General features: G+C 40.4%; 1 protein-coding gene across 7 annotated transcripts in view; it reads right to left on the minus strand.

The window, feature by feature from the left end:
* The window catches only part of mark2b (MAP/microtubule affinity-regulating kinase 2b), a 50,512-nt gene that overhangs the window by 19,856 nt on the left and 3,376 nt on the right, over window positions 1–27,280 (minus strand). For 6 of the 7 annotated variants that reach the window (XM_084924444.1, XM_084924448.1, XM_084924447.1 and 3 more), the window contains exons 2-10: window positions 9,045–9,215; window positions 7,436–7,489; window positions 5,392–5,440; window positions 5,088–5,153; window positions 4,638–4,708; window positions 4,314–4,370; window positions 2,304–2,540; window positions 1,130–1,249; window positions 111–213 (exon numbers count right to left, since the gene is read on the minus strand). In XM_084924444.1, coding sequence (XP_084780570.1) covers window positions 111–213; window positions 1,130–1,249; window positions 2,304–2,540; window positions 4,314–4,370; window positions 4,638–4,708; window positions 5,088–5,153; window positions 5,392–5,440; window positions 7,436–7,489; window positions 9,045–9,215 — 928 coding nt within the window. The remainder of the gene's footprint in view (window positions 1–110; window positions 214–1,129; window positions 1,250–2,303; window positions 2,541–4,313; window positions 4,371–4,637; window positions 4,709–5,087; window positions 5,154–5,391; window positions 5,441–7,435; window positions 7,490–9,044; window positions 9,216–27,280) is intronic. The other variant, XM_084924442.1, reaches the window with a different exon arrangement.

Below are 27,280 nucleotides of genomic sequence, written 5' to 3' on the forward strand. Positions count from 1 at the left end.
TAAAAAAGAAGAAGAAGAGAAAGAGAGAATGTATACAGGCTTAGGTGTGGCTGTGTGTGATGAAGAAAAAGGGGTTTAGAGAGTCATCTTTTTTCCTTTTTCTTGCCTACCTGTCCTCCTGGGGTCCTTATAATCTGGCTGAGGTTCGATGTAGGGTTTGAGTTCCTCTTCCTCATAGCCCACATTCATCCACCGGTCTCTCATTATCTGCTGCTGGTAGCAAGCCAAACAAACAGATAAAGGGAGGCATGAGTTGGCAAAAAGGACAAATGGGCAGAAAGGAGTGTGGGGAAGGATGAAAGATGAACAGAGTAGTAGTAGTTCACCGATACTTTTCTCCTGGGAAACTAACGGTGTCACAATTCAGATACTACACTGACAGAAGCATTTAGACTTTAAGGATGAAGCCCACAATATCGCTCATACGCTGCAGAGTCCACGATGATGAAAATGGACATTATATAAAGACTGTATGTCTGATAAAAGCTGAGCGCAATCACAGCAGGGTTCAGTTAAGAGTTATTGATCCACTGGCTTCTTAAAGCAGATTAGACTGTACATTCATTGTTTGAGCGGGATGCACTTTGCCGATTGAAACAAGTGCGTACAATCTTAAGTGGGTTTAAACGAACAGGCACATGACTCATTTTTAAAAACATTAAACTGAATTTATGGGGTTGTTTTAGCACGACCAATCAAGGATCGGGAATAACTACATACGCTATTAAAGGAAAACCTACAACATGACAAGCCGATGCAAGCAGCAACACTTCCCCCCTCCCTGTCACCTTAGTAATATTTTTCATCCGAGCAAGTTACCTTCCATCCACATTCAGCGCAACCAAATTAAATTACTCTTAACAGGTATTTACTAAGTCTTTAAAAAGCACTTTGCACCTCAGCAACAAACTCACATATGGCTGATGAAGCAAGTCTAACTTTACAGTCTTCTATAGGCTGTAAACACCATTCTTAGCAACGAGCTACATTCAAAACATCTGTAGGACTCATGCAGTTACATATAGGTGGCTGAAATGATCGTTTCATTCACAAGGAAACAAATGCAGTAACTGAATTAAAGGCATTTTGTGACTTGTGTGTGTGCGTGTGGCACTGCTGTGCGTTATACCTCGAGGCTGCCTCTTTTTGAAGGGTTCAGGATGAGGAACTTTTTGAGCAGGTTCTCACAGTCGGTGGACATATAGAAAGGAATCCTGTATTTACCACGTAGCACGCGCTCTCTCAGTTCCTGGAGATGGACAGGTATATGAAAAGTCAACAGTAAGCGCAAACAATCAGCAATTTTAAACACAAACACACACACACACACACACACACACACAGCTTTCCTTTGAAAATAAATTTGGCCAAAACAAAGCAACTAAACATCCAAAGGTTTATGTAAAGATTAAACACTTTATGATGCGAGTGAAGAGGAAATCTCATCAGTATTCCCCTACCTCAATCAGATATGGCTCCACATAGCCAAGCTAAACATTATCTATGCTTACAAATGAATTACAGTTTTATTAAACAGGAACCATATTCATATAAGCTGGTTAGCATTTCAAAAAGCTCTGATTCAATCAGAGCTACAGCACAGGACGTGGGTGATATAAGCATTAAATGAAATTCACTGACTTGTGGGTATTTCTTTAGCTTTAATACGAGAACGCACTTCCAGTTCCCAGGCACAGAGTAACATCGCAATTTAACGTTTTTTTTTTAAATCACCACCGTTCAGCTCATTTATCAACTTTCATGTGCTCAGACACGGAGCAGGTTAATGCACGTAGTAACGCTTGTTAACACAGCTGTAATGAATGTGCTTATTCTGTCAAGCACTGCATTTTCATAAAACTCAATAGGAGGTAGAGCAAAAGGCATGCTCAGTAAGCCTAGATTATATTTCTCTGGCATTTTAATATCAATACCATCACATTCAATGTCATATCGCCCACCCAAAATGTGTCTGCACTTCCAGAATGAGTCATGTGGGTACTGACTGAATGCACAGTGTGATAGGTGGTGTGAATGATTGGTAGCAAAAGCAGTTCAGGAAACATTAAATCTCCTCTCTTTAAACACTGAACACACATCATCAACAAATGCAAATTTGGAAAGTCAATACAGGCAGAGAGATAATAACTTTCACCCATTCTAGAGTTCAATTTCTGCATTCTGCAGGAAGAGGGAACAGAAACCAGCATGACAAATACTACAACCACCCACAGAATACAGACTTCCACTTATGTAATGCGTGCACACACACACACACACACACACACACTCATCCTTCCGACCTTGAGGTTTTGTCCATCGAAGGGCAGCGAGCCGCTGACCAGTGTGTAGAGGATCACTCCGAGGCTCCAGACATCCACCTCAGGCCCGTCGTACTTCTTGCCCTGGAAGAGCTCTGGAGCAGCGTAGGGCGGGGAGCCACAGAACGTGTCCAGCTTGTTCCCCAGAGTAAATTCATTACTGAAGCCAAAGTCGGCTATTTTGATGTTCATGTCTGCGTCCAGCAGCAAGTTCTCTGCCTGCAGACAAACAGCGAGGAGAGAGGTCAGAAGAAGGGACATTTACTATGTTCAAAATACAGGAGCACAAATAAAGAGGAGGAAAGAAACCACGCCATACTAAATGTGCCAAAAAATGAAAAACAATTAAGATCTGTTTTGTGAGCTCATCAGATCAGAGGCACAAAAAGTATAAATCTGAGCTGTTGACAAAGTGAAATTAAGAAACTGACTAGCTTGGGATCAAATGTAATCTGACATGCAAATGGCTTTGTAGGTAGCACATTCATGGTACAGATGGATTTCTAAAACACTTTTCTTTGGGTTAAAATAAACAGCTGTGTGGGAAAGAGAGCTTTCACAGGAATCGTCTGTGCCGTTCAAGCAGCGCACAATGGGTAAACGTGCGAGACCACAGTTTTTTCCTGCGTGTTTGTATCTTTAAGCTTGAAGTGAACCAGTGAGCAAGGAGGCTGGGGTTGCCTAGCAACAGGTCCGCTCTCCTTTTCACTTGCTCTGAATACTTTGCAGCTTCTGTGCGTTTGAGTGTGTGAGAGTGTGCATGCACACATTAAATACAATACTGACATCATCTCTAACCTCTGAGCTAAATATAAATAAAAAAGGATCATCACAGGTTTTTAATGATTTGTTGTTGATATCAATTACCTATTAGTCATCCACATCAACCTTATTATCTCTCATGAAAAGAAGCAGAGATACAGTAGAGCATGACATCAACGATACAGTATTCATTTATTTATTTATTTTTAAGTCTTGGCACTCAAATGGGGTCATTTTAGTCTCCGTGTGAAAATGCACACTCATCAAAATTTGCTCTCAGTGTAAGACCACACAGCAGGCCTGAAAAATGAAGCAATGGCATTAGTGCCTAAACCTGCAGTTCATCTTGTGGCCACTTGAGGCTGGCTCTAAAAGTAGGTCAATCTAAGTATGAGGGTCTAAGATTAACATGTTTACAACCTTGCCAACCAATTTACTTATGGCCAAATATGGGTGATACCAGCAGGTCTACAGCCACCCTTTTGGAGCACTTCTTAGAAATAAGCCTGTGCTCGATTTTTATTTTATTTTACAACCCTCAGATCAACAGTGATTGTTTTAATGTGAAGGAAGGCAAGCATTATGATAATCCTTCTGTCTCAACCAGAAACGGCTTACTTCTCAGCCTGCCTTTTATTGTGTGTGTGTGTGTGTGTGTGTGTGTGTGTGTGTGTGTGTGTGTGTGTGTGTGTGTGTGTGTGTGTGTGTGTTTTAAATGACAACCATTAGTAACTGTTATCCGTAGGAAATCCAACCTTGCTAAAAGCTGTTAAAATTTCATTAAAAACCCAAAATAGACTAGAAACAACTTTGAAATAGGACGTTTCTGTCCCACTAATCATGATAATGTGTTGACTACAGGTCTGTCTGGTGGGACAATAAGAGGATTTACAACTCTGAATAATACTATGAACCAAACTGACCCAGAGGCCTTGGATCTGTGTGTGCATAATGTGCGCTTTGGTTTTTGGGATAATCTAAGATGAGCTGGCAGAAAGGAAAAAAATAACAAAAAAAAACAATAAAACGATGACATAGGAGGAGAAATGTATACAATGCATGTTTGCGTTTAACAGACTTTGTGAATATCGTCTGGGTGACTCGTTTGTGGAGGTGGGATTTCAGCTCAAAGAGCCAATTGTATGAAGATTAAATGTGGAGGTGCGGAGAGGGGAGGAGGTTGCTTTGACACCAACTCTAATTCAATAATGCCTTCGAGTGTGTTCTCACCTTGAGGTCTCTGTGTACTATACACTTCTGATGGCAATACTGCACAGCTGACACAATCTGGAGAGTGACAAAGTGAGCGAGAGAGAGGGAATGGGGAGAAGCAGGGGAGAGGAGGGATGACAGGATGGAGAGGTTCAAACAGTGAGCTCTTCATTAGGAGTTCATCCAAAAAGCAATTTCAGGATAGAGCTAGTGATGCAAGACTTAGTACAAACTGTACACTCTTAATATCAGTCCAAACTGGCTTGAAACATACGACACTTACAAAGTTGGACTAGTTTCTGTGAAAGGGGGGGGAAAAAAGCAGTTTTCAACCCAACACACCTGTCTGAATTTGGCACGGGCTTCCTTCTCCTTCATCCTGCCATGAGCCACCAAGTAATCAAAGACCTCTCCTGGGAGACGACAGAAAGAGGAGGAGAGCAGATTTAGTGCTGGAACTGGATACCTGCCTCCAGAATAAAGGGTCAGGAGTACTGAGCTGAACGTTGTCGTTTAGGAGTTTATTACTGATACTCTGTTTTATTACAGACTTGACTTATAATGATACAACAGCAGTACCAAAATAAAAATCTGGTCATCACATTGACTCAATAACATAAATAGATTATAATAACATTTACAGTAGCATTCATTTTCAGCAAATTTATCAATAATAAAGCTCTTTGCAAATGATCCTGCTTATAAAGGTCTTTTTATTTTTTTCGTTTACTTATGATCTATCACAGAATGACAACTTTTAGGGGGAATCATTTCGCAGTGACACGCACTTACCTCCACTAGCGTACTCCATTACCAGGTACAAAGTCTTCTCTGTTTCTATCACCTCAAAGAGCTTGACTGCAGGTGGAAAGAGAAAGGCAAAGCAAGAGGAATGGAGGAGGAGGGAGTGATGGGGCAAGGGAGTAAGAAGAGAACAAAGGGAGAAGCAGAGCAAAGAGCAAGAATGAAAGTAAAAAAGGGGTAAAAAAAACAAAAACAAATAGCAGGATTAATATCATCTGGCTACATGGCCTTAAAAACACTGGCTCCCAGCAAGTGACGACACACTTGAACCTCATGTTTCAGGGTGACTCACCTATGTTGGGATGATTCAACATCTTCATGATCCTCACCTCCCGGAAGAGCTGTGAGAAACGAGACAGACCGTAAAACACGCCATCAGACTGCGGAGGGAGTTGTTCTTGTTGTGACACTCATTTATACGGTCATTTCTCCAGTGTAAATGTCTATCACTTGATTATGTGCATTTGCTCCAAATGACAGGAAGCGAAAACAAACGCCAGTATTGTAATTTCTGTATGATTACAAAGACTCCAGAGTCTCTGTTTGTGGTAGGTAAATTGACACTGACACTCAACCACTCACTTCCTGTTCAAGAGCAGGAAGGAAAACAAAAACAGTTAGTGATGATATACCAACAGAGATCAAAGTAACTCAGCTACCAATCTAAAGTCTGGTGCAATTTAGAATTGCATAATTGAACAAAAATGAGTTAAAAGCAACTATTTAGCGTTTTCTAGACAAGCACTTCCTGCAGGTAGCATCTGAACATATCAGCTCAATAACTTTTCTGTTAAAGTCAGAACCGTAATCTTTCTAGATCAGACCCAATAACACTTCTGTCCGTTTCGGCACGGCCAAATTGATCGTTTTAACAGCTGCTGGTTCCAGATGTTTCTCAAACTCTTTCATGTGAGTTTATTACATGCCTCTAGCATCGTGCAGCAGCAGTATCTATTCATAAGCTTCTCCAAAATGAGAGATTGTGTTCTCTACAGAGGCACAGTTTATAAGCTGTAATAAGCTGCATTCCCATAACTGCATAAAGGGAGTATAAAAAATACAGACCCCAAATTTTAAAAAGGTTCTGAGTCCATGTATTAGACTGTATTGTTAAATCGTGCATGTAGTATAAAACATTGCATATTTCATATCAGGAAAGGGCGTAAAGATGCGCTGCTCCCTGCTCATTATATTTCTTCTGAGTCAGCAGATAAGGTCAAGCGAGGCCGACTGAGCACTTTATGGGCACATTAACTATTTATCCATATAAAAACTGTGCAAACCAGGAACTATTAAAGTTACCAACAGCCCTAAATGCACCACTAAAGCAGCATCTCAGTGTAAAATATTTATTGCTTTGTTACAAGTGTTACCTTCTTCAAAGACTGCTGTCCTTGAGCGTAATCTAAAAACGACATCAAAACATTAAAGCTGAGTTTATGCTTATGTTAACATGAAAGCGGCTACACTGTTGCACCTATTGTGTGCTATGCAGCTAGAAAAAAAATACACAAAAATACAGCCTCTTAGTTTGGATTGCAATCCAAACAAACTTGTATTAACTGTTTGATAACCCAAATAAAACGGATAATTGAGCCACATTGCCCTGGAGTCCAAATGTACTAATCCACCACATTATATAGTCCACAGCAAACATATTTAAATCTTATGCTGAATGAAACTAAAACTGCTTGGCTTTTTTTTTTTTTTTTAGATTTAGAGACTTGAGACTTCAGACTGACGTATTCTTAGTTCGGCCTTCATATAAATCAATGTTTAAAAAAGAAAAAGAAAGAAAAAGACACTTCAAGATATGATAGCGTATTTTAACTAGCATTCCCTGCCAATTCCTGCTCTAACTTCCGTGTGACCTTTTCCCTTCGTCTTTACATTTCCTTATCATCTGTGCGTCGGCGTTTATAGAAGTACATACTCTATGTTATATATATATGTCTGTGGAGTGGTTGGGGTGTGCGTTCAGTGTGCACGTATACATGGTTAGACAGTGTGTGCGTGTAAGTGGACAGACCCCACCCTGCCACGATCAAAGGAAGTAATTGCAGCTTGTTTCCTGTAATTAAAACTCTCTCTCTGAAAACTAGACCACTTCAGAAAGCCAGAGAGAGCGAGGGAGAACGAGAGAAAAAGACACTTGGGGCAGGGAGAGTGGCTTAAAATGACTTCTGAGAAAAGGGATGAGAAGGACTGAGGTTTAAATTCTGTGCTGGGAGTGTGTGTGTGTGTGTGTGTGTGTGTGTGTGTGTGTGTGTGTGTGTGTGTGTGTGTGTGTGTGTGTGTGTGTGCGCGCAAGAGAGAAAGAAAGCGAGGTAACTCACCTTTTGCAAACTGGAGGAGTTGAGCTGTGTCTTATCTATGATCTTTACAGCCACCTAGAAGCAAGAATGTGCTCACTTGTCATTACACTTTGATTCATTTATTATGGCGCATTTTGCTCACACAAACCCGCAAAACCACAGCCTGCGACAGCCACGCACAAACACAAATGTCCACACACTTCTCTCTTTTTGGGACACATCTCTCTCTCACACACACACACACACACGATACAATTTCACAGCATTAAGTGATAAATACACAATCGCAGCAGGTGATAGTTGCATAATAGGATAGAAAATAGGAGAGAGGCACACACACTCTCAAGCTCAAGCATGCTTTTTATCCATGCCATTTTAAGGGCCTACAGCTCATAATCCAACAGCAGTCCCCAGCAAGGGAGACTGAAAAACAAAAAGCCATAAGGGCAAAGACAAATAATCAAAATAGCCGCAGAGGAAAAAAATATATATAAAGAGAGAAATGCACAGATGGGATGGATTCAAAGTGAGAGCTGTAGGAAAAAGAGGATGACGCAGAAAATGAGGAGAGAGGACATGAAGGCAGGGGGAACAAAGAATCGTGTCTTCAAAGGGACACGGAAAAGGGAGGGCTACTCCTCAGTCCAATTATTGTCTTTCACTGTCAACTAACGTCTTTCTTTCACCGTTTCTGGTCGTGCTCGTCTATCTGACTCCTTCGTGCCCTCTGACTATCCCTTGTTTTCGTTTTGTGCGAGAGTGCATGTGCGCCAGCCAGCAGGTCACATGGCATGTTATCAGGGTGTCAGGCACAGAGTTGTCACACATTGACAGAGCACGCCCACCCCACTCTCTCTCTCTCTCACACACACACACACACTCACACATACACACAGTTGGAGAGCCGACTTGACTGGGCAACAGACAGAACCAAGCATGGGCTCACTGCAGTCCCAGCTTTTCCCTTAAAGGGACTGATCACCGGGTTACATCACATCTGGAATTCAAAGTAAACCGGAGACATTTAGGGCGTCTCTATTCAGGCTGACAATGGTGAACTAATCTCCTGCAGCAGATGCACTGTCTCCAAAGCCATGCAAGCCTCAGACCAAACTGTGTAGCACAGCATGAACCCTCCCCTACACTCAGCAACCAGGAAGACAGATTAACACTTAGCAGCCATTTTCCTGCTTTTTACCATCTTTGCTAACTGGAAAGAAAAGGTTGAGGCTTCTTTTCTGACAAAGTCTAATTACCAGGTATACTTGTATTGTCAATAAGTACACTATTATTACTATTACTGTTATTATTACTATTACTACTATTATTATTATTGTTATTGTTATCATTATCACCACCAGCAGTGATCATCAGGTTTCATCATCACAACATGACAGCATGTCTCAGCAGTTTCCCTAGCATTGCCTGTTTGTTATTGAAACACCGATGAGCCTGTTTCTAGTTAAATAAAGAGTCAATACTAGAGCATTTCTCCTGAATGTGATCGAAGCAGCTAAAAATAAAAGGCAAGTTCACAAAGTCAGAACGACTCTGTAAGTGGAACCGCAGGATAAGATTAAAGCGTACAGTCCAATCTAGCCTGTGCGTGGGCGCGTGCGCTCATGCCTACCTCTTTTCCGGTGAGGACGTGTCGTGCCAGTTTGACCTTGGCAAAGTTGCCTTTGCCAATAGTTTTCAGTAACCGATAGTTACCGATGTGCGGCTGCTCGTCTGATGTGGTCGTGGCCACGGAGTTTCGACCTCGCGACGTACTGGAGCGGCCAGATGATAACTTGGACTCCTGTGAAAGAGGGAGTACAGTGCAGTTTAACCATAAAGACAATGTAATGACTTGTAAGCAAAAGGCTAAAGAAATTTAACTAAGAAACATGACAGAGCACAAATTACAGGGCATTTAAAAGGTTTGTGATTCTCTGACTTTTTAGTGCCACTGACCAGCTCTATTTCCTTAAAACTGCAAGAACACAGAATCAGTGATGATAAAAAAAAAAAAAAAGGACACGACTTTAAAGTAAAAGGCAATCTTCTGAATCTTCAAAGCATTTGGGTCAGTGATTATATAACAATTACCCAAGTGAAACATAATAAGCATCACACACTAACACGCGGTTTTTTCTGTGAACTTTTGGAGGAAGACAGTAATAACGCATTTTAAACCTAGAGATGTAATTGGAAACCATCCTCATCCGACAGCTGTCACCATTATAGAGAAAACGCCACATCTGTTGCTTCAGATGTAAAAAAAATCTGTAAATAGCTGGGAAGCAAATGCTGATTAAAAATACAGCAAGAAATGGAAACTCCCCTTTTTTCTCCTATTAAAACTTGTATAGGTTACCGGTTCTGCTGGTGGACTGCTCACATTACACCCTTTCTAACATTTAAGATTCAAATTCACAGTTTTCCCTGTAGTACCTACCACATTATGACAGTGCTTATTATTTAGGCATGTGTAGACGTCAGAGAACTGCTGAACTCTAAAACTAAGCTAACAGTCTGATAAACTGGTTCTCTTATGTACTGAGGATAGGCGCTACCACTGTGGGCTTAAGCCTCAATTATCCTCTGTTGTGGTCACAGGCAGCTGGAGACGTGACGGCCGAGTAGTCATTCCTGTTGTACTTCAGAGGTTTGCTTCAAGTCTGTTGCCTGAGGTGACGTTAGTGCGTTGTAAAGTCAGAAAAAATTAGCAGGTATGCGGATATCCCCACAACACAAACCCTTGCGCTCACAGTCTCAAGTTTACGTCACTAGGAAAAGCAGACCCTTAGAGGTTGGTTATAATCTAGACACGCTAGATCTAGACATGCTGGCCCTGTTTTTAAGCAACAAGTTTTTAGTTACTGAGTAGATTATTTTCTCCTCAAAGCCAAATATTTTTCCCCAGTCTCAACATGTTTACATATTCTCAGCTTTTAACAATTTGGGGCCTTTTGTCTAACTGGTGACAGGTCTGGACTGTAGGGCACCCCAGACCATTACGCTACCCATACATGTGGTATACATTTAGCATGCTATTAGGACCCGATGAAGTATGCAAGGCCTTCCCAGAAAAACCATGAACGTCAGCATGTGGCACTGAAATTTGTAAATATGGTTCAGCATAAACTGTGCCTTACAAGACGTATGAGATAGTTGTGGCTTTTGCACTTATCACACAATATCATCACAGAAAATGGCAATTCTCTGCTTTACCCCAGAGTCATTTTAATTGCATTTACTCATACCGAGTAGAAAACCAGGAAATAAATACTGATCCATTTAATAAAGATGTTCCAAGTGTTTCTGAGCCGATCCATCGAGTTCGAGTACAGAAACATTTTTTTAGTGCAGGGCCACATGAAGATCATCTAATATTAGGTTTTCGGATTTGTCTCTTGCATACTGAGATTTCACAAGCATGTTTACATATTACTAAAAGATTTAATGTAGCTGATGGACTTTATGAAACACTGTTTTTCAGCATATTTTCAGTGATTTAGGAAGGTTTCTGAATTTTAACATTTGATATTTTGTGTAACTACTGTTTAACTCAGCTACTGGGCTTTTTTGGAAAAAAGCTTAGACATCATTTAAGTTCTTTGCACGACTCAGTCCAAGGTCAATGTGTACGTGTTATTTTAAGTCCTTTAACATGGTCGTACTGAGCCTTCGTTCATCTCAAAGCAGACAGTAAGTTGTTCGAATCAAACGCATACACCCCCCAACATTTAAAAAAAGAAAAACACAACCTTGCTGTGCTGGCAAGTTTTGTATGGCTGGCAACTGCGATTGGATTTCAACTCCAGGAAAGGGTCACAGCAATTGTGTGTCTGTGTGATCTGAGCAGACAGGTGACGGGGATCAGGGTCAGAGGAGAGAACGACTGGCTCCAGGGTGACGGGTCTCAAACACACACACACACACACACACACACACACACACACACACACACACACACACACTAGAATACGCACAAAGGTGAGGGTGTGAGTTGCACACATCTCTCAGAGATTTGATACCAACGGAAGAAAGCGTCAGGTGAAATTCACACTGCTGGTAAAGAGTAAAGATGTCAGTACAAACTGACCCTTTCTTTCGTCGTCTCCCACTGACCGGTCATTTTAATCACCCAATTATCTCCCCCTGGCTTGCGCGAATGAGAAGCTGTCGTTGGGTTGCAAAATACCCTCAGACCACGTTTTTATCAACACCGTCTTCACCGTTAGCAAATCTTGAGCCACGGGAAAGAAAGATAACCGTGATTACTTCACTATGGTTGCGTGTTCCTTGCTCCAGATGGTATGATCTAACGTCTGCGTCCCGACAAACCCCCGCGCACACATGCTCAAGCATCCTCATCCTGACAGTGCAGACCTGCATAACATATAATAGGCCAGATTAAGCTCCAACACAATCGGGGGAATTGAGATAAAAAAAACAAACAAATGACAGCTACATTAAGCCCAGAGGACAGGAGAAGGGGGCTTATGTGCACTTATGTGAGGGGCGAAGCAAATGATTTTTATTTTTGGAACATGTGGGAGAGGGAGACAGACAAAATGTCCAGTGTGGGCATTACTTGAGACAATGAGGCCCAATCTGACTGTGCAAAGCTGATTTCTAAATCAGTTGGGCTGTCCTCAGAGTTCGTAACACAACATATTATAAAAATCACAAAATTTAACAAATTAGCTCTACTATATATAAACAGCTCTAATTACAAATATCCCAGTATACGACATAAAATTGCTGTACTTCTCTTATACAGCAATAACGTTCCATGTGTACATAGGAAATCACATCATGGCTTTTTCCTCTCAGTGCACTTTCAGCTAGACAAGAAACTGTACATTTCCATGACTGAACTGTTTGCAGGAATCAGTGATGTGTGCTTTAACTTCACTGCAGCGGATATGACTGAAATGACCGTACCAGCCAGACTGACAGGTGAAGCTGTCGCTGTCAACAATGACTAAGAAAATAAATCAACCATTCTGTGTTAAATAAATAAAGACAACTGCACACAAACAGACCGCATTACAATACACGAGTGGCGATGGAGACACTGTAAATCATGGGAAGAGTCGAGTCATTTCCAGTGAACCGAAACCTACTCAGCTGTCAGCCACAGACTCTACAACCAGATAGAGAGAAAAACAGATATCACGATGTTCCACGTGTCAAATATTTGAACGCTTCAGAAAAGAAACACTATGAAGCGATCTAAGATTTCAGTGCGGACGCTAATCTTAGGATCAGGACTTTATCACACGGCAACACAGAATGACTAACCTTGTGTTGTGGATAAGGTAGTTTCAGGTGTTTTGTCTGTTTTCTGTCTACTTCCTGTCACATGATGGCATTTGCCTGCCTCTTATTAGGAACAATTTAACCCCCATCTTACATGTTCCCTAATGCGGTTATAACGGCCTAACCACAGCTCTGCAGCTACCACGAGGAAGTGCATCAGGTTATGTCAATTAACCAAACTTCAGTAATCCTCCACACATTGCTGGTATTTACATTTTTATGTTTACTTGCAATAAAGTTATAGCAACGCTGCCTGTTTGAGGGCTGCTCTCTAGTCTCCAATCTGCATTTAAAGAAATCCCCATCAGAGATACACTTCTGAAGATGCAGCAAGAGGAGATAAAGAGGAACAGCTCTGTGAATCCAGAAGAAACTGCATCGAGAGCACAGGTGCAGCACAGCACTGCCACTGTTCAGCTGTGCACGTTTTGGGGTCAATACAGTGACGGTGTAAAGTTGAGAACAGTTCGTAATCACGATTGCTGAGCAGTAAAGGAACTGTCAATTTGTGTCTGCCAGAGCGACAGCAGCAGGAGTCATTCACGCTGTTTAATTTCTGGGTGGCAACTTTAAAAATAAAAGACAAACGTCTTTGAAGACCTGAACTCTTGCCCGATTGCTGGATGTTACACTGCTAGCTCCCTACCACAGTGCGACTGTCCATAAAAGCATTTTAGCCTCAAGGGACAGCCCCTTTCTAAACACATAGTATTTCAGGTAACAACAAGGTTACTGAACAATATCTACATGTGAATGAGCAACTCTGCATAATCTTTGGGAGTTGTGAAGATGATTCTATTTTTTGTATTAATTAACATTAGTTCATAAACAATGACTGAATGTAAATGTGAGAGACACTTCAAAGGGCTAATGCGTGCCTGTGTCACAACGCCATTTGATACATTACATTAAAACAGAAACTGACACACAAAAACAGAAGCCAGAAGAACATTAAAGCATATTTAAAGTAAACGGACTAACCGAGGCAGTGTAAAGTATGAAACTTGACTTCTGAGGGCGATACCATCTGAAATTCACACCCAGATGAAGAGAGAGAGTGCGGGGGCATTGTACCACTTCATCTAGTTCTCCTTTTTTTTTTTTTCGCCTGTTCACTGTATTTGTGGCCGTTTTCATGTGAAGTGCACAATTAGCTCGGCTTTTTAAACAGTATCGCATCCCCACTGACTCTGCGATAGCCGACCTTTCGCTCGGCCACTGGACTGTGGCTGTTCTAAACAGCTACAATCAGTGGAGATTCCTGCTGGGATAGCACGTCCTGCAAACTAGTTCTGAGAGCAAATACTGGTCTTTACAATTCAAGCGCGTTTCCTCTAAGTTCCTTCATGCTTCCTACACCCCTCTGCTCTTTAGTCTTCCTCCTCTCCTATCCTCTTTCATGTCTGACTATTTTTGTCTTCTGATTCTTCCTTCATTTTTGGGCAGCTGCAGACCATGCAAACCCCCTCCCCCAGTATACACACACATGCATACTCACTTCCCCCAGTTTTAATTATAGACGTGTCGGAGGACAATAAGTGACATCATTGTTTTCTACTCATATTACTCTCTGAAGTTGATTCTGACTCATGAATACCAACGTGGAACTGGTAATATACACAGTTTAGACAAGAGTTTAACCACACAAAGACTCAGCGTAATATAAATGTTCATGTCCGTCAAGACCATCACAGGTCATTGGAGAGTTGATCCTATTCTCAGTGGAAAAAGTTTAGGTAGTAAATTGGAGACAAAAATCCCAACAAATCTACGTAGCAACGCTAAAATAAGGACAGAAATTAAAGGCACAATTCTAAACTTTAGTTAATAGACCAGCACATTAATGAGGGACATTAAGGATGAGACTGGAAAAAAAAAAACCTTTCCAGTGAAACCAGCTGCATGTTTTTAAGTCTTAATTTTCAAACTGAAAAATTCAATTATGCTATCTCAGAGGTCTGAGAGTTAATTTAGTCCAGATTTTACAGACAACTTCAAGTCAACTCATTCTCGTGTCATCTCATGAAATAGTCACAACCTACCAAACTAATGATTAGAATTTTTAGACTTTAAACATCTCCCCTCATGCTCCTCAAGAAAGATTTACCACCATTTACTTTCGATGTCTGCAAATGACTTCTCTTACATATACATGAACAACTGATGTTTTTCCACTTTCAAATAAAAAATTCTAACTACGACAAACTGAAAACCACACAAACCACCCATCAACCAGCCACCAGTGTGAACATTTGCACAATTTGGAGGTTCTGGTGGCGGAGATGGCTGTCTTACCAGAGACCAAAATTCAGGTCATTAATATCTCAGATTTTTATCATTTTTAAATACGCTAATAATTAAAATGCTGTTGCCTAATTAAGTTCTTGCATTATCCTAAAACAAATTAGTCATGTGTATGGAGTACAGAGGGTGTGTTTTGGTTTGAATGTGAAAAACAAGTTGGTTATGTTTAGGCATCAAAAGCTGCTGGGTCAGGTTTACCAAACCACAAGCTTGGGTTAAAACTTACAAGAGCTGCCACTTCTTAAAAAACTTCACTTTCTTGGTTGCCATGGTGACTCCTAACTTTCTCTGGACCAACTATGTGCTTCTGTTCCAAGACAGTACTTGGAGATTCATGTTACTGACATGAAAAACAAAAAACGAGTCCAAAGATGGACTGTAACACTTTTATTTTTATTATCTCTTAGTTAAACACTCCTGTGGCGATTGCATTGCAGCATCTATAGAATGCTTAAAACCAAAACATGCACATTGTGCATATGTCTTGACAGCTTTGTAAGCCACTTCCTTATAGTAACACACAAACATTAACATGTTTACACAAGTTTCTGGTTTGTATAAAAGTAATGAATTTTATTTTAAAGCAATACATGATACCATGGGGTTAGGGAAGTATTCTGTTTTAATTATCTTCATACACTTTGCAACTTAAGACTCTGGGGACACTGTTAAGGCATACTAAAAGAAACTGTGTGCCTGTGCAGTAAGGGTGACACAGGACACTACTCAGATGTACCCTTTCCCCCCTATATATAAATGCCCATATTCAAAATTATATTTAAATTTTAGTGAAATTACAGTTTAGTTCATTTGTAATTTGGCTGTTTCATATTGTTGTTACTTAATACAAGGTTGGCTGTGAAAGTTCACAAGGTTTACCAACCTGTTACACATCTGCAGTACAATGAAATAAAGAAAGATAAGCCACCCGCAAAACTCAGAGCCACACTTTTTTGGCTACCGTGTCTCAACTAATCTGCAGTGAGGACAGCCCTGTTCTAAAACATAAATATAATGGCAGTATAGTGTTCAGACCCAGTCCAACTAAAACACACCTCCTAGCACACGCTCAAGATGGAAAGTCACTGGCAAGATGTTTGCAGCTTAAATCTACTCTGTTACACTGTAAACACAAGCATTTGCAATTGACCACAACACAGACATACAGGCAAAGCAGTCGAGCTAATCTAAGGTACTGCCTGTGTTTTGACTACCAATCACTGACCTTTACTAGTCTGAGTTCTGGGAGAAAGGCACTCAGATACAGCCTTTTTTCTTTTAAATACAACAGTGCAGTTACGAAAGTAAGGGAGGGCTGCACAAGAAGTACGCGTTATGCACTAATAGTAGGACAGCCGAAACCAAATGTGAGATTGGCCTGTGTCAACTGACCTCAACAACAGAGGGCTAACCTAAGGTTTAAAAAACAGGGAACAGGTGAACTTTAAACACACCAAGAAAAATGATCATTACAAACTGAGCTAGGGTAAGAAATTAAAATTACCCAACTTGCAGCACATTAAGAGAAACAGACACTGTTCATTCTTTCCAGTTTACCACTACCAGACGCCAGTTAATTATCAACTATTAAACTGATTAAGCGTTAAGTGTACATTCAATTGTAATCACAACTGAAATTTTATTAGTTTTTATAAGAGAAACGGTCTGAAATTAGTATAGAAGGACTATTTTTGTTACATCTCTGTAGAATGTAACAAACTGTGCGAGTTTAATTCTAAAAAAAAAAAAAGCGGCATTATGACAAAGACATGTCAACTAATGCAATTACACACAATTAAAATCTTGCAACTTTGTTGCCAATGTTGGCAACAACTAACATGGTACACTGGCAGCTACTATTAGATGCTGTTTTTCTTTCCAAATTATATTTTTAAATAGCACATCCCAAACTGCTGTTAACAATTAAACATTCTCGCAATGTTCCCCCTCATTTGAAATGATTAACTACAAATTTGCGACTCTTTCCATTCTCGTCTAAAGAAAACTTCAGTTTGTTGTTGAAGGCTCAGAGAAAGCTTGAAACAACACACTGCACTGTAGTATTTCAGACTGAAAAGTAACTGATAAACAATTTTTTCATTTTTTTTTAATGCATGAGTAATGAGCTGAGTTTCCTATTTGACAATACATCAATATGTGTAGTTTTACCCTAAAGCAAAAACCTACAAATCAGCTGATAATAAGCAGGGAGACAATCAGCTGTCCACACAACGAGCCATGTCCTCAGTGTTAACAAAAGTAGAAAACTAGTGCTACTTCATCGCTAGCTTTAATTGTTTATTTCTGTTCATTATATGTAGAATGCACTTTTATTTGCTTTGCAGCGAAGAGTAAAGAGCTCTGAGTATTTTCTTATTGACAGTATGGAGCATTTAAGCGATTTAGCCGAGGAATGTACCGAACCATGGCAAGTTTATACTGAACCGTGCTTTCTAGGTATCATTACTCCCTCATAAATTTGTAATGAATATAACCTTACAAATGAAGAAAACAACAGCTGATAATTAATCAAAAAATAAAGCTTATAACTTATAAAGAGGGCATGGAGCTGGACAATTTCAACATAGCAGTAGTCATATTACTTTATTGTTGAAGCTCCAATTAAATCCAGAGTTAAACCAATTCATAACTCAGAATTTTCGCTTTTCTTCAATTTTAAAGACAGTTTACACCAATACTCAGCTGTAATTGAAAGCCTGTACTTCCAAACAAGAAAAATGGAAAATTTTCAAGCCCAGCCAGATTCTCTGACTTCATTAAAAGAGCTGCTGCAATGTCAGTTACATGTGATCTTACTAACAGGCTTGTAAGCTGCCTTCAAATTTACCACGTGAGGAAATATGAGGTGGTCTGTAACAAACCTCTTGCTGTAATTTGGCGGCAAGATGTGTAGTTGATGAGAGCAGTCCTCCTTAAATACACTTTTCCAAACTTAATCTTATTTAATAAATATTAAATTGGGCTTAATCAAGTGCGGCCATGCTGCTATAAAAAGAAACAAAGTTATTAAGCTATAGTTTTCTGCCCCCAATTGCTCACTACCAATATCCTTGAATGCTGTGCAGTAAGCTAATGTCCTATCGGTAGGGCTGCAACGATTTGTCGTTGTAATCGATGATGTCGACGCTGAGTAATATCCTTAAGTCACATAAATGCGTTTTTGTAACCGCAATACACTACAGGAAGCTATGGGGTCAGTAACGCCTGTATCGTCTGTCAAGACCGCACGCAATACCAATGAAGAAGAGCAAAGGATGGAAGAAAATGGAAACAAGATTTTTTTTTTTTTTTTTTTAAATGTGATAGCATTTGACAGAAAACAAATTTAAAGCAGACTGTGCAACATGGACCTTTCCTTCCGCGACAGCAGTGCTGCAGCACACGAGCATTTAAAACGTCAGCACCCTGGAGCTTTGACGTTTCAGAATGAATAGTTAAATTAGTTTATGTTAATGTTTGTACAGTAGTGTTTATGTTAGCTTACCTGTCGGAAACTTGTCAGAATGATGTTTGCTAAGCGAACACCATTTCAGTTTTGTTAGCTAGTAGTAAGCCATTAAACAGGAGTGGCTACAAATGGCTGAAGTCATGAGAGAGAGCATCGTTAGCATGTCCACTGTAATCGTAAACTCATGAACTGAATCATCTTTAAACTTTCAAAGCTTTTTTTAGTTTCCCCATTTGTACATTCGTTTTTGCTTAAACATTACTAGCACTTTAATTTTTGCTATTTTTATTTATTTAATTTTTATTCTGACGGTCCTATTTAGTGATGTTAAAATACTTTTGACTATTTTCAACTTCACGTGTTTCCTGGCTCATTAATTTTATTGCCTGTGGGACCAGACAACAGGGTGATATTCACAGCTGGGCAGACTTGAGCAGGTGAGGTACTGGAGCCTGGAACAGGAGGTTTGCCCACAGGAAGCGGAGATAACAGTTACTGAAATAATCACTGACTAATTGAAGAAAAATTTGGCAGATTAGTTGACTATCCAAAATCTTTTCTTGCAGCTTTAGCTACAGGTGATACTCAAAGCACAGTTTGTTTTTCATGGCATCAACACAGGCGCCCTGTGAAAAAGCAGCTGAAAGCAGCTGCTGGTCCCCATTCCTGTGCGATTTGAAAACGTTGATCATATTCCTATAAGCACTTTTTGGCATGCATATGCCACGTCAGTTTGCCAAGGGTTGGTCTAAATGCTAGCACCAGCAGCGTTCTTCATGAATAGAATTATGCGATGCTTCTACCAAGCGGTTATGTCAGCTTACTATGACACAGGCTACATACAACCTTTGGTTTTCTAGATCAAAACAGTGCAGAAATGTGCTGCTTTTCACAGCTGTAATCCATCACAACTTTCCACCTAGCAGAAATGCCGCTCCAATAGGAGGCTGCTGCAGAGCATCTTAAAGCCAGCAAATGATGCAACAAAAATAATCCTTCTATTCCAAAAAAGAATATTTAGTTTAACGAGCATTTCTGGTTCTGACTAGCAAAGGCAGCTATGTTTACATGACTAGCTGACTAGTGCACATTTCTAATAAGAAATTAGGTAATATGGGGACAACAGTTATAACTCAAGTCTTAAAGTCATAAAAACTTTACTATTGCATCAAGGATTCAATCCCCCAACAACATTTGGACTCAATGTGCAAACTTACTTTACTACACACAGAACAACTACAGACAAAAGCTGCATTACTTCTACTTCCTGAGTGAGAGGGAACACACACACACACACACACACACACACACACACACACACAGCTGAAGTCATGATGGCTGTGTTGTCATGGAGATTTGTCACTTCCTAAATCCTGCCATCTATCTTAATGCTGGTTTCTTCTTCATACTTCTTTTATTACCCGTTGTGCTCTCTTCCTTCCCATAATTCTTTTCTTCAACCCAAGATCAAAGCACATAAAAAGTGTACGTGACAAAGACAGTTAATTGTCCTTAGATGGCAATATTTTGTGTATCATAACTGTCAGAAGTGTCAAAAAAAATCCATCTGAACAGAGCACACTGTTATTATCTAATCACCATAGTCAGGGTTTTCCTGGCTCAGAATGGGGCTTTGGTACTAAAGGCAACCAGCCTCCAATCAATCCTGGGTGTGTTATTTGACAGAAATCTATGCAATTCCTTGTTATTTGTGAATACTACAAAATAGATTAAACAAATTCTACATGATAAAACGCAAGGAGCTGTGGGCCATCTTAGACAAGGATTAATAAGGCTTCGCTATCAGCATTATGCATGACTTACAGGGCAAAAATAAACTGCTGTACAAGTGTAAGAGTTACATTTTACACTCATCCTCGTCAACCAAGGCTTCTGAACATCTGGCATTCGGTGAACTGGACCTTTACACACTTGGACTCATGTGAACAGGAATTTTATCAGACACCTTCTTTGTTACAAAATCAGGGCTTTAGCGGTGAAGTGGGTTAGAATAATAGCCTAGAAATTAGTCTTAGTGGGCGGCATAAAAAGAAAAGGAATATACAAAAGAACGTCTTTTGTTAAATGTTGCAAAAACAGTTCAGAAAGTTGGAGATCGGCAAATAGATTTAACGTTAGCTGCAGACAATTCTCATTCTAAACAGACTGACTTCCCTGCTGCTGTGGGGACATCGCTAATGGAAATAAAAGTTAATTCAAGTGGTCAATCGCTCAGATACTGGAGGGCATGATCTGGTGCTGAAATGTGGCACTTGACAATGCAAAGATGTGTGTTTGTCTCTTACACACTCTCTCTCACACACACACACACACACACGGGTTGGCTACTCTGTAATAAACTACTGCTAAAGCCCCTGGGAGAGTCTGGGATTTAACAGAGTGCTTTCTGCTCAGCTTTCAGACCATGGACAGTATAAACATTTCATTTCTTAATATTAGTCTGACAGAATCCGTATGCTTTATGCCTGAATGAGCAGCCTGGCCGTGTTTTTGTAACAGTCAATGACTGGAACGTTTACGTAAAACTTTCAAAGCAGCAGTGTTACCTCATGCACACACAATACCCCGACAGCATGCATCTCTGGTGTCCACTTTTAATTTACAGTAAGATTGAAATATTAATCTACAATGAATTTTTGCTGTTCAAATTCCAGAAGAGGGATCTGTATCTCTGAGCCCGTCAGCCAGCGCCGAGCTCACACAGACTCACAAATCACTGATATGATATGTCTCAATGAAGTCACGAGGAAAATAAGCAGGCCATGTCTGAATGGGAGACTTTTGCAGAATGTTGATGTTACATATCGTGTCTGAAAAATGCCTCACTTAAGAGCAGATCTGAAAATGCACCGTTCATTTGATAAAAAAAAAAAAAAATGGACAGTTTTTAAAATACAGATAGACGCCAACACAAAGGAGAAATAATTTCGATAGCAAGTGCCAAGAAATGTGTCAATGCATATCAGCTTGCACCTTCCTTCGGGTGTAGGGAACAATGACGTGATTAAGCAACATTTCAGCTGAAGCGGTAATTCATAAATCCAGGTGTAGATCCAGGTGTAGCTCCATCTCAATTTGAATTCAGGACAAAAAGCGATTGTAATATTAGTACACTGGTTAATGTTACTTCTTTGTCATGCCTTATAAAATCCTGCAGGCTAACATGTTATGTACAGTACAGCTACTATATTGCCATACTAGCCAAACAAACTTGACACCCCGCATGAGGCCAAGTAAATCTTTGAGAGGCCCTAACTTTAACAAGGTGGTGTCACGCTCGATCTCAGTTTGCTGTCAATGTAGTGTTGTGTGTGTTCTCTTACACTGAAACTCCATAGATAAGTGAATGTGTGTGTACATGTCAAATCAGTTCAGAGTTTGTGTTTGCACTACTGCTGTCACAGTTGGGACACACTGCATAACACTTCCTTGTGTGCCCTCCTGCTGCTGCTATGTAACACTGGGTGTGAGCAGTGTGTGCGAGCCACCAGAGTAAACAGGTCTGTGTAGCTCTCACAGGGTGGAAAAGCTGAAGGTTACATGCGTGTTACATGCAGATGAAGCACCACGACCGGCCACCTCGCTTTAAACAAAGATGCTCTCTGACAACCCTGTAACACATTTACTTGCCCATTCTCAAAGCTCTACTGCAATACTGAGGTCACACAAATAAGTAACAAAGTCTGATGGTACACGTTAACCAACTGATACAAATGCACAATGTGGCGAAAGTCGACAAAATTTGTCGTGTGGGAATTTATTTTTCAAACAATCAGTCTCACAAACAGTAATTTGAACTTGCGGATCCAAACTAACAAATTAAACCAAAAACATAACCAATGCAGGCTGTAGACAGAGCAGCAAACTCACTCATCGTGCAAAGTAAAATTACTGTGTCTATTAAGTTTGCTTTGATGCTGGTGCATAACGGGTTTTTGATTGAAAGTAAAGGCCTAAAAATGTTCTTAATATAGCATACACTTAGAGAGATTGATTTTTTTTGTAGGTTACTAAAATCCATTTGTAGATCGCCTGGCTTCTGTGCTGGTCAGTACTCCATGATGAGTGTACCGATTTCCATCTGTTTTTGGAAACGCTGGATCAGAACCTCATACATACCAACTCCAAAAACTTTGAACTATCCCCAACTGAGTGAGCCCAGTGACAGTTAAAGTTATTTACATTTTTATAGATCTCCAGGTTTTCTGAAAGACTTTCAAAGTTTTTCTTTGGATACTGGCTGCTGTTTAACTCACTTTCAGTCCTGTCCTTGTACTTGAATGATTTCTGGCCGCAGCACCCAGCTCTAAGCAGAGATGACGTCTCTCTAAGCCTATGACATAGCCTGAGCAGGTGCCTGACGCTGTTCCCAGCATTTAAACCTGTGCGGGCTGCAACAACACAGTCAAAATTCTAGGACGTGTCCATCAGGTTATGATACAGGTTACATTGTAAGGTTTTGGATGGGTTTGTGGTAACAATGTACCTGTAGCGTTTAATCCACACAAATGTTATAGTGGTGAGTGCAGCATGAAGTTAAATATTAAGCTGGGCAACTAAAACCACTTTCAAAGACAGTTAAGTAGGCAAATCAAGTTCTGGCACAGTCCGTCTCAGCCATGGGAAATACGTTTTGGATACTGAGCTGCACCACAACAGCATGAATGTAGTCAGGAGAGCAAAAACAATAGCACTTCAGATGCATGTTTGAAAGCCCTCGTTTTAAACTGAAACTAGGATGTTTGTTTTTTAAAGGTCAAACTACATAAATAGCTTTACTTCAGGAAACAATTATCTCAGGAAACAATTATGAAGAAGTTAATAATCAAAAATGTGACAATTTAATGATGTTCTCAAGTTTTTAACTTTTCCTTGACACAAAAACCAGGCACACTGGATTACAGGAAGAAATCCAAGTATTCACAGCAAACTGATATCAAGCGACTGAATTACATTGAAGCAGTGAAAGAAACCCACACCTTCACCTAAATGACGTCAGGCTCTTCAAATCACACATCTACAGTTGGCTGCCACACCTACCGCTCTGCTCAACTGGTAGGGCCTGTTTTACCCTGTTCTCTCAAGACACAAAACACACACACACAGACCGAGCACTGAATTTCAGTGCATGTCGGTCAGATCCCTCGGTAGCACCTGCACCCGGACCTTCAGGTATAAATGCACTTGCAGTTGACTAACTGAACGTACCCAGTTGTAAGGGGAAAATGAGAGACTGCTTGTGCTCGTGTGTGTGTGTGTGTGTGTGTGTGTGTGTATAGGCAGGAGCAAATCCGAGTGTGAGGAAGTAAACGCTTGTGTGTGTAAGGCAGGTTCTCTGTTGCTAAGGCCCTGGCCAGCTTTGTCTCTCTGTTCATCTGCCTAGTGATGGCTCTAATAAGGAGCGGGAGAGACATGGTTTATGGTTTCCTGGGCATTACAGCAACTTGTGTGTGCATACATGTGTCCTATAGCTCCTTTACACGATGACTCATCCAAAAAGAGCATGAATGAAGAGATGAAAAAAAAAAAAGAAAGGTGAACACAGATCAAGTAAACACACTCACACGTTCAGTGCTCCTTTCTTATCTATATTACATTTCCAGCTCCCCAGCTTGGTGGGACATTCTTGCCTTCTTTCATACGCCTGAGGTATCGAGTGAAAAGCATCAAACTGTGCTCAGCTCTACTCCTATTTCCTTCATGTTTGCTGTTGTGACGCTCAACAGGATTTTGAATCTGCAAGCATCACTGTTTCAGTTCTCGTGGCGTTTACAAAGGTCAAACTAAAATAGAAACTACTGCTGATGAACTGTAACAGTTCAAGTTATATTAACCATTTTATAAATCAATAAACTGATTTAGATCAATGAACTGCCATGCACTTCATTCAATGACTTTGTTTTTGGTACACAAGTTACATTTTCCACTCACTAACTAGAAGTAACCTGGTGTCTGCCAGCGACCAATGTCAGGGTAAACTGCAACCCTGACCAACCTAAGCCTGGAGAGTTCCACATCGACTTTGTAGGTATATTGCTGGGAACCCCAAGTTCATGTTGATTATGGTTTCCACAGGTAAAAGGATCAAACTATCCATAAGATTTGGGGGGTTTGTTTACAAAACCCGAGCTACACTCACATCTTTTCATCAGGATACTTTTAAACTGTTTTTAAGTAGTTAAAAAAGTATCCTGCTTGGAATAGTTAGTTACTTTTGACTGTTTTTAATAGTTACTATCTAATACAGTTTAACCCTCAGTTGTCAAGCTAATATCCATCCACTCAAGTTCACCAATTACCATAGGCTCAAGGCACTGCTGTCAAGACTGAAAGCAATGGCAGACGTGGTCGACGGCCTTCAATCATTCACTAATTCGGTGAACTCCAATCAGTCTGATGCAAACAAGCGCGTTTTCAACTGACGTTGCACCAGTCTCAATCACACTAAGTGTCAGAAGGATGCTCAATGATTAACCCAGCACTGAAACACACTTGACAAAGGAGGTATGACGGGAGAAATGACGGTTCATAAAAAGGCTTACGAACTGCACTTGTCATTAATAGCCGTTTAAGATAAAGCATATGAACATGCCTTAAGTTTGACATTTTCCATAGTCCTGTGTACACGACAAGAAAAACCGATACGCCGATGATGATATTCTGTACTGATACCATTTTTTAAAAATATCTGTCTGCCCCAGAGCAATATAGATATTTGTTTGCTTATCTTGTTGTTTATTCCTTTGTTTTTGCTTGAAAAAAACAAAACAATTTTAAATTCTTTCAGGAGCTAAAGTGGAAAAAGCCAGTGCAGAAGTGGAGTTACACAACAAATAAACACACAACTAGATCACTATGTTCCATCCCATTGTGTGTGCCCACCACCTCATATCAACCACAGTGAGCTACACAAAACATGTTTATGTCTGATCCGAAGGTGAGGAAATTCTCCCCACACATTTTATAGTGATTTTAATAGGAGTGTGTGAGTGAGGATGTAACACCTGCATGTACTGTTATATACATCTGGCAGGAGGTGGGCAAGTGCTTTATCTCCTATTGTGCTTTATTTCCTTGTTCCTTGTTGTAAGTCCTTTGGGAATAAAGACTTGTGTAAATAAACCTCATGAAAACTCAAAACCTCTAACGCCACTTCCAAATCTAGTTCAGTTAGTTTTACATTTTCTCCCAATGACCCAATAAGGAAATGTCTCAACTTTGACAAATTAATGGCTTGGCTCTATAATGTGCGGAAGATCCGGCATAGTGTGCAACCATCCAAACAAAGAAGGATGAACTGACAGACCTGAAGAGCCATACCAGTATTTCTAGCTGTATTAGTGGGTCAGAAGACGTGGCTTAATGAATAGAGGGAGAGCACTGTAAAACAGGAAATCAGACAGTTCAGTGATCATGTCTAGGGAAGTGGACAAACTGTGCAAACAAGATGACCTGTACCAAAACCTATTTCAAACTGCACTCATGTAATATTTTAACACCAGGTAGTTTAAACACAAAAATACAACCTAACACGTAGTAAACATGCATTTATCCTGTTATTTAACACTGAAATGTTGTTACGCTCATGTGGACCACACAAATAAGTTCCTCAAACTAACAGCAGGCCTGAAGCCTTGCACAACATGGGAACGTGTCCGATCAAAGCCACTCAACATATCTGCCATTTCACACCGTCAGAAAGATGTCATAAGTCACTTCTCTGTATTTGACAGCTCTCTAATTATACGTGCGCGGCAACTGTTCATGATGACTGAATGGAAAACTGTGTTGGTCAGTAACTTTACTTCACAATCCCCCCAGACCTGTAGAACCATTAACTCACAGATTAGCTGGCAGTCATGTGTAAAGAAGGAAAAAAAAGAAAAGCTTGCAAACTCTGAAGCCAAGTAAAGCAGCTCCCAATTAGGGTCCCTCAAAATATTAAAACAAACCACTGCAATCAAGTCTTTAGCAGATACAAGCGGATCATAACCTGCTCGTGGGTTGAAAGGATCAGAACCTAGACTTAAATCTCTGACGGGCACAGAGAGACTTGTCAACACTTAGCCCGTCCTCATGCCCGGTGCCATTTTGTCCTGTATCTTGAGACCTGACACCAAAGGCTTTCTATACATGGCCTTTAAAGACAGACTGGACTTGTGTGGGAGTATTCATCCATGGCCTTTTGCCTACAAACCTAGTTAAGAATTTGCCATGACCCCAAACTTTTCTCTTTTTTTACCCCTCAAATCCAACCCTAAATCCTCACTGGATGCTGTGGGACGAGAATGGACGCTTTCAGAACAACAGCAGGATTATTTCAAACCGACATAAGGTTAAGGCCGCACAAACAGCATCCGACAACACGTTCAGTTTGAGGGGTTATTAATCACCAAGGTACCGCAGTTAGGTTTTACACTCTTATGAGCCTGACAAGATATCACAGGAGCACTTATCTCCCTTCCTGCTTTGTGTGTCCTGTGCTACAAACTAAACACTGCTCCATATTCTGCTGGTTATGTCTGCTTTCAAGTATTTGCCTATCAGAATGGACAATGTTTGATTGTCCATTCTAGATCTGGCTAAAGTGGAGCCAGGTCTGACGTTTTAATCGACCGCTTCTCTTTCGCCAAGGTCCTGTGCAGAAGCTGTCACACTGAACACAGTGAGGAAGCTTCTGCTCATGACTTTATACGTCTCTCTTACAGCAACATGTCCAAAAGTGCCCAGCTTTCACTATGACGTCAACTTTTAAGATC

This window comes from Perissodus microlepis, chromosome 3 (genome assembly GCF_051167445.1).
Source record: "Perissodus microlepis isolate ML-2025 ecotype Zambia chromosome 3, ASM5116744v1, whole genome shotgun sequence".
Lineage (NCBI taxonomy): Eukaryota > Metazoa > Chordata > Actinopteri > Cichliformes > Cichlidae > Perissodus > Perissodus microlepis.